This window comes from Oncorhynchus kisutch, linkage group LG18 (genome assembly GCF_002021735.2).
Source record: "Oncorhynchus kisutch isolate 150728-3 linkage group LG18, Okis_V2, whole genome shotgun sequence".
Lineage (NCBI taxonomy): Eukaryota > Metazoa > Chordata > Actinopteri > Salmoniformes > Salmonidae > Oncorhynchus > Oncorhynchus kisutch.
In genome coordinates, this window is record NC_034191.2 from 62600389 (window position 1) to 62615498 (window position 15110).

At 41.2% G+C, this 15110-nt stretch overlaps 1 protein-coding gene across 9 annotated transcripts; it reads left to right on the top strand.

The window, feature by feature from the left end:
- Positions 1 to 255: 255 nt before the first annotated feature.
- rnpc3 (RNA-binding region (RNP1, RRM) containing 3) lies at positions 256 to 14890 on the top strand. 9 transcript variants are annotated; one of them, XM_031796446.1, is made up of 16 exons: positions 256 to 366; positions 2239 to 2398; positions 4641 to 4688; positions 4789 to 4898; positions 4990 to 5079; positions 6168 to 6279; positions 8983 to 9051; positions 9369 to 9508; positions 9857 to 9982; positions 10509 to 10669; positions 12397 to 12576; positions 13059 to 13153; positions 13320 to 13378; positions 13546 to 13678; positions 13915 to 13990; positions 14217 to 14890. In XM_031796446.1, the coding sequence occupies exons 2-15, from the start codon at positions 2243 to 2245 to the stop codon at positions 13984 to 13986; spliced, it is 1551 nt and encodes a 516-aa protein (XP_031652306.1). In that variant the 5' UTR covers positions 256 to 366; positions 2239 to 2242; the 3' UTR covers positions 13987 to 13990; positions 14217 to 14890. The 9 variants fall into 9 exon arrangements, with proteins under 9 accessions (XP_031652306.1, XP_031652308.1, XP_020364663.1 ...); XM_031796448.1 differs by having other exon boundaries at positions 14766 to 14890; XM_020509074.2 differs by having other exon boundaries at positions 12400 to 12576.
- Positions 14891 to 15110: the final 220 nt, after the last annotated feature.

A 15110-nucleotide genomic window follows, 5' to 3' on the forward strand; every position in this document is an offset into this window, starting at 1 on the left:
CATTTACTTTCAGTTGTCTGTGTCTTCTTAGTAGTATCTCTAGACAATCAAAGACAAATAAAACGGTGAGTATACCTACAATACTGTGATGTGCTTTGTGCAATGGGTTTCAAACTAAAACCTCGAATTTCTCATAGTTCATCAACTTTAGGGACCTGACTATTTTATTGATAATGTTGACCTCTACTGGTGAAAGGAAAGCGATACACTCAAGTAAATAATCCTAGTGATGGACATCCTGCTTAACCAACAGACTTTGAACGCTTGGTAGGCGGTCAAATATGTAAACATCCAATCATCGATCATTTTGGGCGGAAGTGGTTCGCATGCGCTCCTGGCTGCAAGAAAACCTATATTAGCTAGCAGGTATGTGGCAAAAACAGTTCTTTAAATTCATAAATGTATTTCATTACAATGAGCTACTCATTGAATGACTTGTTGTAATGTTATAGCAACATGTACGACATTAAATGGTGGAGAATGTGAATTAAACGCTAGTTACAAATATCAGCTTGTCTAGCTGATGCAGGTCCAATAGCTATCTAGCTAGCTACCTACTGTACTTGCCTCGGAGTCTGAATTGAGTTAATCGACAAAATGTTAGGTCTGTGTCTGGACGCTGTGGGATATTAGCTATCAGAAAGGAATAACCAAATAAATCTTTGATATGTTGGATATCATACCGGTGTGGGTTTTGTTTGGCAGGCCGGGAGGATTTCAGAGGATGAACTAGCTGGTTTCATTTCGCTGATCAATGTATAGGTAACGTTAACGGGTGGGGATAATTTGTGGAACGCTCGAACAGGAATCTGTTGCAAAAACGTCGTAAATAACAAGGCTGCCAACAAACAATGCATACAAAGTTGTATAGCGCAGAATAAGATACCCGGTAACGTAGGCCGTGGGCTTTTTAATTACGTTTTTCACTCCCAACGTATATTCCGAAAAATGTTTGTCCTCACTCTGGTAGTCTATGGACAAACGTTAAGAATAAGCGACGTGGTTAGTTGATGCCTATTCTGCAGCTAGTTAGCTAGGTGACTTGGTCATGCTACTTTGTATGCGTTGTTTGTTGGCAGCCTTGTACTTTACGAAGTTTTTGGAACAGATTCCCGTTGGAACGTTCCACAAATTATACCCTGACAAGATAATGTTAACGCTTGAGTAAATGTGGAATACAAGGTCTATTGAAAGCAGGTTCGTCCAAACAGGTGTGGTTATTTAGTTGTTTAAAGGAAAATTCAATTTAAGATCTATAACTTTAAGAATACAGTTGGTATGATGCATTTTGCATCATATGATGCTGCGTTTTCAAATACAATTGTATTGGTCGCATACACATATGATGCTGCGTTTTGCGTCATATTATGCTGAAACGTCATTCCAGCTGTATTTCTGTTTTTGAAAGCTATATCTCTTGAATGCTGACATGCAAAACATTTTGGGACTATATCAACAATGGACTAATGAACGAATACCAAACGGTAGTTTATGGGTCGAGTTTTCATTTAAGCAATTAACATACATCATGCTTAGGGTCATGTATTAAAATGCTGTACAGGTCATTATTTTGGTCATTCGTTTTTGCTACCATGGCTATGCCCCCCCCCATCCACAGGTCACTGAATGGTTTGATTAGCATGAAAACGATGTAAACCATATGCCATGATGATCTCAGTCACCAAATCTCAACCCAAATGAACACTTCTGGGAGATTCTTGAGATGTGCCTGAGATGGCGTTTTCCAACAAAACACCAAATGATGGAATTTCTTGTGGAAGAATAGTGTCGCATCCCTCCAATAAGAGTCCCAGACATTTGTAGAGTTTATGCCTAGGCACATTGAATCTTTTCTGGCTCGTGGCCCAACACCATATTAATAACACACTTTATGTTGGCGTTTCCTCTATTTTGACAGTTAACTGTACACAACAGCAACTAGCTAGCCAGCACAGGTTAGTCTCTCAATAATGTAGGTTATTTCCCAGCCTTGTCATTGATTCTTCTTTATCTGCACTCTGATCTGGAACACAGGGTAGGTAAAAGCCCAGTTCCTATAAATCACTACAGATAAAGTAATCGAGACAAGAGGTTCACACCATTGCAGATGCATACTTGCAAGCCACCATGTTGCATTCATCCCTCCCTCAACCGTAACATTAAGTCTCGTAGCTTTCTTTTTCTATCCCCAGGTAATGTTACCGGGTTAGTCAACATATTCTGATCTGTCTCTGACAGCGCTATGGCGGGTGAGGACGAGGAGTTGGTCCAGTCGAGGAAAAGTAGAACTCTGATCATCCGCCATCTCCCTGCTGACCTGTCCAGGGATGAGAAGCAGGATCTACTCAAGTACTTTGGTGCCGTGGGAGTCAGAGTGTTCTCTGATAAAGGAGTACTGGTAGGTCAGACCATGTAGCCCACTGCCGTATCTTCAGTCTTAGGTGGCTACTGTCTTAAAACAGTAGATTTTTCACCATAACACCATCATGACAACAAAACATGACATCAAAAAACACAATCCAATAGCACATTTAATACATCACTGAAGCTGGAGACTCATATCTCCCTCACTAACTTTAAGCACCAGCTGTCAGCAGCTCACAGATCACTGCACCTGTACATAGCCCATCCAACTGCCTCATCCCCCATACTGTTATTTATTTGATTTATTTTTCTCCTTTGCACCCCTGTATCTCTACTTGCACACTCATCTTCTGCATATCTATCACTCCAGTGTTTAATTGCTATATTGTAATTATCTCACCACTATGGCCTATTTATTGCCTTACCTCCCTTACCTCATTTGCACACACTGTATATAGGCCTTTCTATTGTATTATTGACTGCATGTTTGTTTATCCCATGTGTAACTGTGTTGTTCTTTGTGTCGCACTGCTTTGCTTTATCTTGGCCAGGTCGCAGTTGTAAATGAGAACTTGTTCTCAACTAGCCTACCTGGTTAAATAAAGGTGGAAAAAAAAACTTTATTTTTTATTTTACAACAATTGTACATTAATTCAAAACCGCTGGGCCTCGATGGACCACCTTCAAGCTAATGAGCACTCATTCTGACTGCAGCATTCTAACAGTGTAATTTATATATGTCATAGCCTATAAGTGCAAAGTGGCCTTAATAAATAGTGAAACTCGGCACAAATGTAATAATTGCATTATAATTAATGTGTCGATATGATGGCAGTCAAAAATAGTCAATTGTCAGCTACGTGCTTGTATTGTGTACATCTTCAGGCAATGGCATCATTTGGATTTCATTTAGCTGTTATCCCTTGTCCTAACAGTTGACACAAATTTCGTAACTTTCACTTCCTTGACACACTTTGACATACTTTTGTTTGGTTGTAGTGCATAATAGTCTCCGGTTTTCTCTTTGTGTTCCCGTTCATTCTTCGGCACGTTTGTGCCGGGGTGCCTTATGCACAGCGGGAAGGAGCTTGCCTCTCACTTTGTTCATGGTGCCGGCCAGACTTGTTTCCTCTGCAAGCAACTTGTTCGCCAATGACAGTGAAGTTAAGAAATTGTCCATGGTGACATGGACTCCGACATTCGCTCACCTGCTGCCCGATGTAGATATTTTCACAGATATTGAAAGCCGTTCAGCATTTACAATTCCGCCTACTATAACCTGTGTAGCCTACTCCAAGTATGGCCAGAGTAGACTGATAAGACTGCTTTTATTTAGTGGACTGAAGTAGGGTACATACCATTTTAAGATTAGAATGGATTAGTACAATAATTGGTGATGACATAATTATGCATCGTTCGCTTCCCCTCGCTCATCAACTCACCCATTCTCCCCTTTTCTCCCCATCATACTGGAGAATGCATTTCCACTTCTCCATAGTCCAATGGCGGTGAGCTTACACTACTCCAGCTGACTGTTGGCATTGTGCATGGTGATCTTAGGCTCCCGACGAACAGTTCTTGTCCTGGCGTTGCTTCCAGAGGCAGTTTGGAACTCGGTAGTGAGTGTTGCAACTGAGGACAAACGTGTGGCCTACCACTACGCGGCTGAGCGTAGTGGTAGGCGTTGTTTCTCCTAGACATTTCCACTTGACAATAACAGCGCTAACAGTTGACCGGAGCAGCTCTAGAAGGGCAGAAATTTGATGAACTGACTTGTTGGAAAGGTGGCATCCTATGATGTGCCACGTTGAAAGTCACTGAGCTCTTCCGTAAGGCTATTCTACTGTCAGTGTTTGTCTATGGAGATTGCATGGCGGTGTGCTCGATGCTATACACCTGTTAGCAACGGGTGTGGCTGAAATAACCAAATCCACTCATTTGAAGGAGTGTCCACATACTTTTGTGTGAAATTAATTTTGGTATAGTTTAGATTCAGTTTTGAGGCAATTATTGGTGTGATTATCAGAGAAGGAGAGGCAGTGGGGAAAACAATACAAAAAAATGACTTGTCGTCCTCCTCAAACTGGTTCTGGCTCTATTTCTTTTTATGATATTAAGATTTTAGCACCAACGGTGTGTTTAGACTTATTTAGGAAAAGTCAAGGGTGGATATTGACTTAAATGGCAGAGTAATAAATAACTACAAAATCATGAACAGTCACAATGACTGCTTTAGCGGTTCCCGTGCTAATGCAATTCAATCCTTATACCTCCAGAGACACACAGCCTTTGCAACATTTGCGAGTGAAAAGTCTGCAGCAAAGGTAGGCTAATTGTTTCTGTCTTCAGTAGCAGTTAATTATTATATTACATGATGTAAATTAGTGTTCTAGTAAAACCTGTATTCTCTCCCCTGTCCTGCAGGCTCTGAGCAGGCTTCACCAGCTACAGATCCTCAACCATACCCTGGTGGTGGAGTTTGCCAAAGACCAGGAACATGTGACAGTGCTGAAAGACCCACCTGTGTCAGACAGGTAATTTACTTCAACTAGGTGAGGCAGTCAAATACGTTCAGTTGTAAAGCAAAACTTGTCTAGTGTGTATTAACCCCTTTATTTTTCTCAGTGCAACAGATGGCAAAGATGTGAAGAAGAAAAAGGAAGTGACACAACCGAGTATACCACTAATAGAGACTGGCACTGCACCCAAACTCGGGTAATTGTGTGCGTGCATGTGTGTGTCTTGAGACTGATGCTGTGTGTGTGCGTGCATGTGTGTGTCTTGAGACTGATGCTGTGTGTGTGTGTGTGTGCTGCCTGGGGGGAGACTGACTAAGACTCGGCCGGAATCTCCAATGAGGAGCTGTCAGCATTCTCATGTCCAATTATAACCCCAGGTCTCAGGTCTGTGGCTGAGCACATCAGCAATGGCAGGTCAGGTCTGTGGCTTGGTGCTCGGCAGTGACATCAGCAGTGGCAGGCCATCTGCCGCTGCCAGTTGGTGGCACCAGGTGGCCTTTGATAAAGACACTCAGGGCTGAGGTGTAAGGTGTCATGCCACTATGAGAAGTCACCTATCCTACACATCACACACATTGGAGGTTGATTTGTCTGTCAGTTATTTGAGGGTATGTGCATAATCGTTGTTGGATGAAATGCATGTGTACAGTCATTTTTTGTAATTCCTTGGCTTTGAAGCTCCAGTAAGCCTACAGCAAGACTTGCAGCAAGTTGTGCTTTAGGGACGGTTTCTCAGTCCTATACTGAAAGTGTTTTTTAGTCCAGGAATAGGCTTATTCCAGGAAAGCGGCCCAATGAGTTCATGTTCCCTGCACATTCAGTTTCAAAGTATAATTTTTAATGCAGGTAATGGCTTTTTAAAATTAAAAGCCCCCCATATCCTGAGTGTAAATAGACTTTGAATTGAATGAGTTTCAGCCTCTATGGCTGGCCCAGCACAGAACAGGGCCTAGCCTAAGCTCGGACCTTAGTCATTACACGAGAACAGACCTTGAATAGATGCTGAGATGGCATACTGTTCCCAACGTCCCTGAAGAGGAAGTGTGATATTGAGTGTATTTCAGGCGCATGCTGTGCAGGTTGTTAAGGAGAAAGGCAGCCAAAGCCCGCTACTAAACCTCGGTTGCCTGCTTACGTATTTATGCGGCCCCATTATTTAGACATATTGGTTCTGGTATTATTTTTGCGTGTTAGGAGACCATACGTTTGTAGGTAGCGCTTGACATGTTTTATGTGCTAATTATTCTCTTTCCTGTTGCCTTTTTTGTCCCTCATTTGCTGCAGGTTGAAATTTCAATCAAATCCCAGTCTGAAATATTTATATCCACCTCCTTCGAATGGGATTCTGACAAACATAACACATGCCCTTCTGAGCGTACCAAACTTTTACGTTCAGGTGAGTACATCCTGCAAAGTGACTCCTTCTGTGTTGGGTTATTTCGGAAATCATGCTGGGAAATGTATTTATTCAAATATATATTATTCCTCATATCTCTGCTTTTATCTATTCCACAGTTGGATGTCCTTCTTTTAACCTTAGAGAAAAACAATTGTGTTAACAAAATAACATTTATATATTGTTATAAGAGGTCCAAGTTGACTTAGAACATTAAAAAAAAACGTTATCCCTTGTGTGTTTTTTTGACCACATCCAACACACTTTAAAGATCTAACAGAAAACATTTGCCTTGGAAATTACAATTGAGGGTGCGTTGCAAATTTTAATATTAAGACTAAGTGGGAGGCATGAGTAAAGGGTTTAACATTTGCCTCCATGCTGCTGGGCTGCCCTTCTTACTCTGTGGGAACTATTCACATTTGCAGTAGCTCATAATGGTCTCTTGGTGGCGCTAGTGTGTTGTGGAAGAGCAGGCCATTGTCCTAACAATGCAGGCACTCTCCTCAATCAGTACCTCACCCACTATATAGTTCCATGGGTAAATGTTGCAGACATATGCTCTCCTTGCAATCTGTGTTGCATATGGAGCTGAGGTCACAATGACAGTGTGTTTGTGTTGCTAGCATAGATGTCAAAACCAGTAGCTGGTGATAATGCTGCTTAGAGGTCGACCGATTATGACTTTTCAATGCCAGTACCGATTATTGGAGGGCCAAAAAATGCCGATACCGATTAATCTGACCATTTTTTAAAATATGTATGTTTGCATGTGTAATAATGACAATTACAATAATACTGAATGAACACTTTTATTTTAACTTAATATAATACATAAATAAAATCAATTTAGTCTCAAATAAATAGTGAAACATATTCAATTTGGTTTAAATAATGCAAAAACAGGGTTGGAGAAAAAAGTAAAAGTGCAATATCTGTCATGTAAAAAAGCTAACATTTAAGTTCCTTGCTCAGAACATGAGTCTTCAATATTCCCAGTTAAGACATTTTAGGTTGTAGTTTATTATAGGACTATTTCTCTCTATACCATTTCTATTTCATATACCTTTGACTATTGGATGTTCTATTGGATGCACTTTAGTATTGCCAGCCTAATCTCGGGAGTTGATAGGCTTGAAGTCATAAACAGGGCTGTGCTTCAAGCATTGTTAAGAGCTGCTGTTTGAATGAATGCTTGTGAGCCTGCTGCTGCCTTCCACCACTCAGTCAGACTGCTATATCAAATCATATACTTAATTATAGGATAATAAACACACAGAAAAATGAGCCTTTGGTCATTAATATGGTCAAATCAGGAAACTTTCATTTTGAAAACAAAATGCTTATTCTTTCAGTGAAATACGGAACCGTTCCGTATTTTATTGAACAGGTGGCAGCCCTAAGTCTAAATTTTGCTGTTACATTGCACAACCTTCAATGTTATGTCATAATTATGTACAATTCTGGCAAATGAATTACAGTTTTTGTTAGGAATAAATGGCCGTTCAACAGTTCGCAACAAGCCAGGCGGCCCAAACTGCTGCATATACCCTGACTCTGCTTGCACTGAACGCATGAGAAGTGACACCATTTCCCTAGTTAATATTGCCTGCTAACTTGAATTTCTTTTAACTACATATGCAGGTTTAAAGATTATACGTGTATCGATTTTAAGAAAGGCATTGATGTTTATGGTTAGGTACATTATTGCAACGATTGTGCTTTTTTCGCGAATATGCTTTTGTTAAATCATCACCCGTTTGGCGTAGTTGAAGTAGGCTGCGATTCGATGATAAATTAACAGGCACTGCATTGATTATATGCAACACAGAACAAGCTAGTTAACCTAGTAATATCATCAACCACATGTAGTTAACTAGTGATTATGGGAAGATTGTTTTTTTATAAGGTAAGTTTAATGCTAGCTAGCAACTTACCTTGGCTCCTTGCTGCCACAAGGTTCTTTTGATGCTGCACTCGCGTAACCGGTGGTCAGCCTGCCCACGCAGTCTCCTCGTGGATTGCAATGTAATCGGCCATAATCGGCATTCCAAAAAGGCAGACTACCGATTGTTATGAAAACTTGAAATCGACCCTAATTAATTGTCCATGCCGATTAATCGGTCGACCTCTAGTGCTGATGTCATCCACGTATTCCTATTGAAAACTCCCATTGGCGCATGAAGCCAGAAGTATTTCAATTTGAATTGTGCCATATCTAGCAAAGGATCATGGTCGATGTAATTGTTTCATCCTGACAGAGATTCAACTATAGTCTCCTCGAAGCCTACTCACTCACCCGTGATTTGTTTGTGTCAGCATGTATGACGACAAATGTAGTAGTCAGAATGGATCACTGTTTCATAAAATATTAAAATTTGTACTGAATGTTCAAATAATTCACTGTGGGGATTGAACTCGATCATAATAAACAAACTTTAAAATCCAAAACGGCAGCCCAAATTTTTGGGGGGGCCGATCTGGCGATCATAATTTACGCATTAGCCGCCTAGCAGAGTTTGTGACTTCGCGCTCCAGACCGGACACTGGGGGCCTGGTTGCTAGTGTATGTTTGTGATATTAGCACAGTCACGCCAATCCGCCCAGACGTTTTACAATAAATCATTTGATTCAGAGCTAAGCCTTTAAGAAGTGGAGCATTGTAGTCTGGGTGCTACAGTACAGAGTGTTGTCATCCAATAGGTCCTTCACCTGATGAACAAGATGAACCTACCGTCTCCGTTCGGCCCCATCACAGCAAGACCTCCGATGGTGAGATTACCGGATCACACTCCAACACACAGATTAGTAGATTATATACTAGCTTCATTTCATATTCTAGAACACAGATTAATAATCTATAGATTGTTCAATAGCTAGATTACGGGAACCATACTCCGAAAGATCCAGATTATTGTCACAACTAGACTGTCCAATACCTGTATATTATACACTAGTTAGATTTCAAACCCATCTGTGGATGTAGACTAGTGTTACAACTTTGTGTGTGATTGTATGAAAGATTGTGTACTGTAGCAGGTCTTGTAAATTCAGGCCTCAATGAATATACTCTCTCTTTCTACCCTTAGTATGAGATGCATCCTGCCCCCCCTCCACCAATGCCGCCCCCCTATCCTCCCCACTACCCCCCCTTACCAGCAGATGAGATAGACCTCTCCAGCGCGGAGGGGTCTGAGTATGAGAGTGGAGATGACGAGGACAAAGAGAGGTGAGGGACCAATCACACAACTTTATTGGCGATTGATTGAAATTTCAACCAATAAAGTCAGTTTAGAGGCTGCCCCCGTCAATGCATTTTGGTCTCAAGCCAAATGATTACAAGAGAGATGAGATTTTGGTGTTTTTGTGTTGTACCTGTGTTTTTTTTCTTCGCCGCTAGGAATTTGCTCGAGCATATCCAAATGGGTTGTTGCAATGAATGTTGAGTCACATTATTCTGACAATATTTCACAGTATACCACTATTTCCCCTGTGCCATTTCTAGAGCAGTCATCATTTGCACAGTGGCATGAATGTCTAGGCTGCCTTTATTTTCTTTTGTTGATTTCTTCTCCAGGATGATTCGCCTGATGGGTCTGGTCAACCAAGCATGCAAGAGACCTCTGAGAACTAAAGTGTCCTCCAAGAGAAAGAAACCCAAGTTCAAGGACCTTCTCTTTGTCCCCAAGCCCGAATCTCAGAGGTACCCAGCCGCTCATGCACATCAACCCTCTCCCCTTTCTTCTTAATCTATTCTCAACTTTAAAATATGCAGTTTTCTGTTTGAAATGTACAGGGTTGTCTGTCTGAAGGGCCAGACAACACAACTAGCTGTGAAGGATTTATCCGCCTTCCAGACATTTCTCACTCGTAATAGTCCGCCAATGTGGCTTTGACTGCATATTGGATATCTGCCTGCACCTTGTGTAACCCCAAAACAGATCAGACCACAAACTCAGTTTGAAGAGAGTAGAAATACAACAAATGCACCCTAAAATGTTCCCTAAGTCTACTCAGTGGCCTGGGAAATATCAAGCTGACCAGAAAAAAAGATAAACTAGCTAGATTCACAGATAAATACAGTTTACTGTGCCCATTGCCAGACCCTGGTGTTTAGTGGGGTATGTTAGCTTTCTTGTACCAGACCCTGGTGTTTAGTGGGGTATGTTAGCTTTCTTGTACCAGACCCTGGTGTTTAGTGGGGTATTTTAGCTTTCTTGTGGTCTCAGTGCTCCAGGGCCCATCTTGCAGCCATCAGATGTGTTTGAGCAGCCCCAGCCCTGCGGACAGAAGAAGATTGAGTTCCACATTTCAGCAGACGTGTCAGCCATACTGGAAGGAGGAGGAGGCAACTCCACCCAGCCACAGGAGCCCACTAAGGAGGCTGAAGGTAGGGCCTTCGACTCGGACTCGCCACAGGGCCAGGCTGCACAGCTCTGGGAAACACACCAACTACCTACAGTTTCAGTAGTCTAAGGTTACATCCAAAATGGCACCCTATTTCCTATATAGTGCACTACATTTGGCTTTGGTCAAAAAGAGTGCACTATATAGGGAATAGGGTGCCATTTCAAAATGAATCCATAAGTCATTTACAGTACCAGTCAAAAATTTGGACACCTACTCAAGAGTTTTTCTATATTCTTTATTGTAGAATAATAGTAGTAAATGTAGCCACCCTTTGCCTTGATGACAGCTTTGAATACTCTTGGCATTCTCTCAACCAGCTTCATGAGGTATTCATTTAAATTAACAGGTGTGCCTTGTTAAAAGTTCATTTCCGCATCATTTAGCAGACACTCTTATCCAGGCAGTAACCGAAAGGTTGCTGGTTCCAATCCACGAGCTGACTAGATGAAGAATCTGTCAATGTGCCCTTGAGCAAGGCACTTAGCCCTAGGAGCAATTAGGGCTAAGTGCCTTGCTCAAGGGCACATTGACAGATTCTTCATCTAGTCAGCTCGGGGATTGGAACCAGCAACCTTTCGGTTACTGCCCCAATGCTCTTAACCGCTAGGGTACCTGCTACCCCTAGATGAAGCTTCTATTCCTTGAGACTTGGAAGAACAATTCCAAGGGGGAATTTAACATGTCAACTTAAAAAATTGAGAAGATAATATTATAGGCCACACAAAGGTTATAATACAGCTTTAGCATATTTTAGCACATTTTGAATGGTAATAATGAGTACTCATAGAATTATGTAAAAGGAATTTTAATTGGAACATCTGTGATTCCATGTTTACAATACATGGATTAATTTCAATCAGTTGCCGCACCCCTAGAGGAATCACAGGATATGCTGTATTATATTTCAAGGCTTCTATAGAATGCACTATAGAATTATCAAAGCAGGAAGGTGTTTCACTATCAGGATTAAAGAAATGTCATCTTTTGGCACTGTTGTCGTCACCTGCCACCCTGACTGGCTGTCTCATCTTGTCTTATCTTCCGTCTCTTATAAGCTACCCTCTTCCCATGAATCCACTCTCGTCCCAACTCCCGAGAAATAAAACGTATCTAAACAAATCCAGGGCAAAAGATTGTCTAACGCATAGAAGACAAACTGTGGCAGGTTGGTTTTTGGATTAGTCTTGTTTTGGGGCACTGATAAACAACCCGTTTTAAATTATGTGAAAGGGGTTGTGGTGTGATGAGGAGGATCATTTGGAAAAAATGATCTAGTTCTCTACTGAGAACGTATCAGAACAGCCCTGGCGTTCCGCCGTGGTGGGCGAGCACACGCAAGCTGGATGTGTGTGACAAGTTTCCAGAGGATTTGTATAAGCTCGCTGCTCTTCATCATTGTGTGTGTGTGTGTGTGTGTGTGTGCGCGCGCACACCTCCGAGTTAACCTCCAGGCTACAGTTCCAAAATACTTTTTTCCTCAGCCTCAAGTGAAAGTTCCATGGAGCAGTGCCTGCTGAATGCTCTGTTTTAAAACTGCCCGCATAGCAGTAGCAGTCAACCAATGCTTTAACAAACATATCATTTATTGCAGCTTGTCCACTCATTACAGTAGACTGGTTCAGCCTAAACACATACGATTTCCAATGTGTTTATTACATAAGCCAAATTTAACATGACATTTGAGACTAAATATATTATTTGTCCCAGTAGCAGCTGAGGAGATGCAGGCCACCACCACTACAGAGGAGGATCCAGGGGAGGGCTTTGGGAAGATCTACCCTGCCGCCCAGGCCTCCCAACTGGAGGAGGACAGTGATGAGGACGAGGATGTCCCCTCTGATGTCATCTCCAGGAAGGAACTGGATAAGGGACGGCTGTCCAGAGACGGTACACTTACCTACCAGATCACTAGTCTGTTACTACAGCATTTGATCAACAGACAGAGACAGTACACTTCACCCAGACCACTACACCACTCTGTCTGGGTAGCTCAGACGCCACTCTAACCATTTCAAAGTTTGAAAGGGCACCATTACTTGAAAAGTCTGAGAGAAATGTGTAGTGTCTGGATTTGTAACTGTTGTGAAGCGTTGTTGGCAATGGGTCTGCCAGGCTGGCTGTTTGGTTCCAGCTCACTTGTTTATAAAGATCAAATGGAAAAGAAAATGGGGGTGTTGAGATCAAACATGCCTTTTTAATGTAGCAATGTGTTCTGACTGTAGGGAGTGACTCAATGTTTGGCCTTGAATTGAAATAAGGTTTGAATTGCCATCAGATTGGCAGAGGCACCCCCGTGGTCTTCTGTAGCTGTGTTTATTGAAGTAGGACTGGGGTTGACTGGGTTCTTCTCTTACCTCCTTTTAAACCAGAGATAAAAAGGATGTCTGTGTATAAAAATTATGAACCTGGAGAGCCGACCAGCAGACTTTACGTGAAGAATATAGCCAAGTCAGTAGAAGAGAAAGTAGGTACCTTTATACTATAGAGTTGACAAACTTTCAATATGTATGTTTAGTTTACACACATTTGCTTCTCGTCTTCTGCTTCTACCGTCTAATTGCATCAAATCATGTACAATGTGGTGTTAAGATGACTATGTTGATGGTAGCTGTTTGTTCTCCATATTGCAGGATCTGAAATACATCTATGGGCGATACATCGACGTTTCATCTGAGGCAGAGAGAAATATGTATGTATGAAGACATTTCTTGCAGTGTACGGCGCTTCAAATCACAATCAAATATTTAGGTTATCTTCATGAGAATGAACTGCGTCACTTCTCTCCCCCAGGTTTGACATAGGGAATGTGTAGACTAGGTATCAGTGAGAATAACCTCTCCCTTGTCTCTGCCTAAGGTTTGACATAGTGCTGATGAAGGAGGGTCGTATGAAGGGCCAGGCATTCGTTGGTCTCCCAAGTGAGAGGAGTGCAGAGAAGGCCCTGAGAGACACCAACGGTTACGTCCTCTATGACAAGCCCCTCGTCGTCGTATCCTTTACTTCTAATCACTTATAAAACAGACAAATATATACTTTCAACAATCATTAAGAATATACTTGTTTAGTTCATTTAAAACATGTAATCACAACAGTTTTAACAGTTTATAAAGCTAGGTTGGTTTTGAAATTCTTCAGAGATGCATATTACGCTTAGTGGATCACAGTTTGTGTGATGCTTCCTGTACAATATTTGAACTCTTTCAGACCTTAACTCAGACCTTCCAGTCGTTTGCCAGGTCTGCCAGACCTAAAGCGGACACCCCGGACCCCAAGAAAGGACCCAAACGAACCCGATGAACAGGTGAGAAGGGTTCTTCTGCTCTTCTAGGTCCAAATTACGTTGTCTCACCGACTTTTGAAAAAGAGAAATGGAACTCTTGAAATATAACTCCTGTGTTGATTCAAAGATAGCTTGAACTTCTCAGATTAGGCCTATTTATTTGTGAAATTATAATAGTTCTGTATCTAAAACATGATCCCTATATTTATCTAAAACACTATCTGTATCTTTAAATTTTTTGTTGAAGATATTGATGTCAAGTTGAAGTTACATGGTGATAGTGTGGCCCAGCAGTCAGTACCATTCGTATCCTTCTGATTCTGTCATATCCTTTCCAAAGCACATCATACCATCACAATACCTGTGTTTTCCTCCTCTTTGGTACACATTAGACCCATAGACAACCATGCCGTTTGGAAATGATCTTGTAGTTGAAACGCCAAACATTAAGCATAGCTCTAATATCCAGTGAAATCAAGTAGTTTTATAATGATAGGTTACAACCTAACTGCCTAACATACATTTTTTTTAAAGAAATCACAGTATACAGGCTTATGGGTTTTTCTTTTCTGATGGGACATAATACACACCTGTTTGTATCCTTCCAACATGCACACACACTGATTCTTGCATAAATTGTAGCGCCTGGAGTCAGTGTTATTTATCTGAAATGTTCTTCTCCCCTGATAATAAAAAAATATCTATGTATATATGTTGCTGTGAGATGTAGTATTTTTTATCTGTGAAAATCAATATTCAATATTTGACATCTCCCCTGTTTGGTTCTGAACTACAGGTGATGGAATCCTCTGCCAACTGAAGACAACACGTTAGGAATATAATTTCTTCAGGTTTTAAAAAAAATAAAATATTTTTTATATATGTATTGTCTGTCTATAAATGCCTTCTAGTCCACTGTAAGGTCTATGTGTTTTCTTTCATACATGTTACATAATCACATAATGTCAAAGTTGCCTAATTAGAACATATAGATATGAATTTACACAGTTTTGTATTATTGGTGAACTATCTGTAGGGTCACAGGAATTTTTAACCTCAGAGAAAGTGAGAACTGAACAGGAGAGAGAGTAGGTAAATATAGACAGTGAAAGCAATTTGAAATCTGAATTGGCTGTGAGCT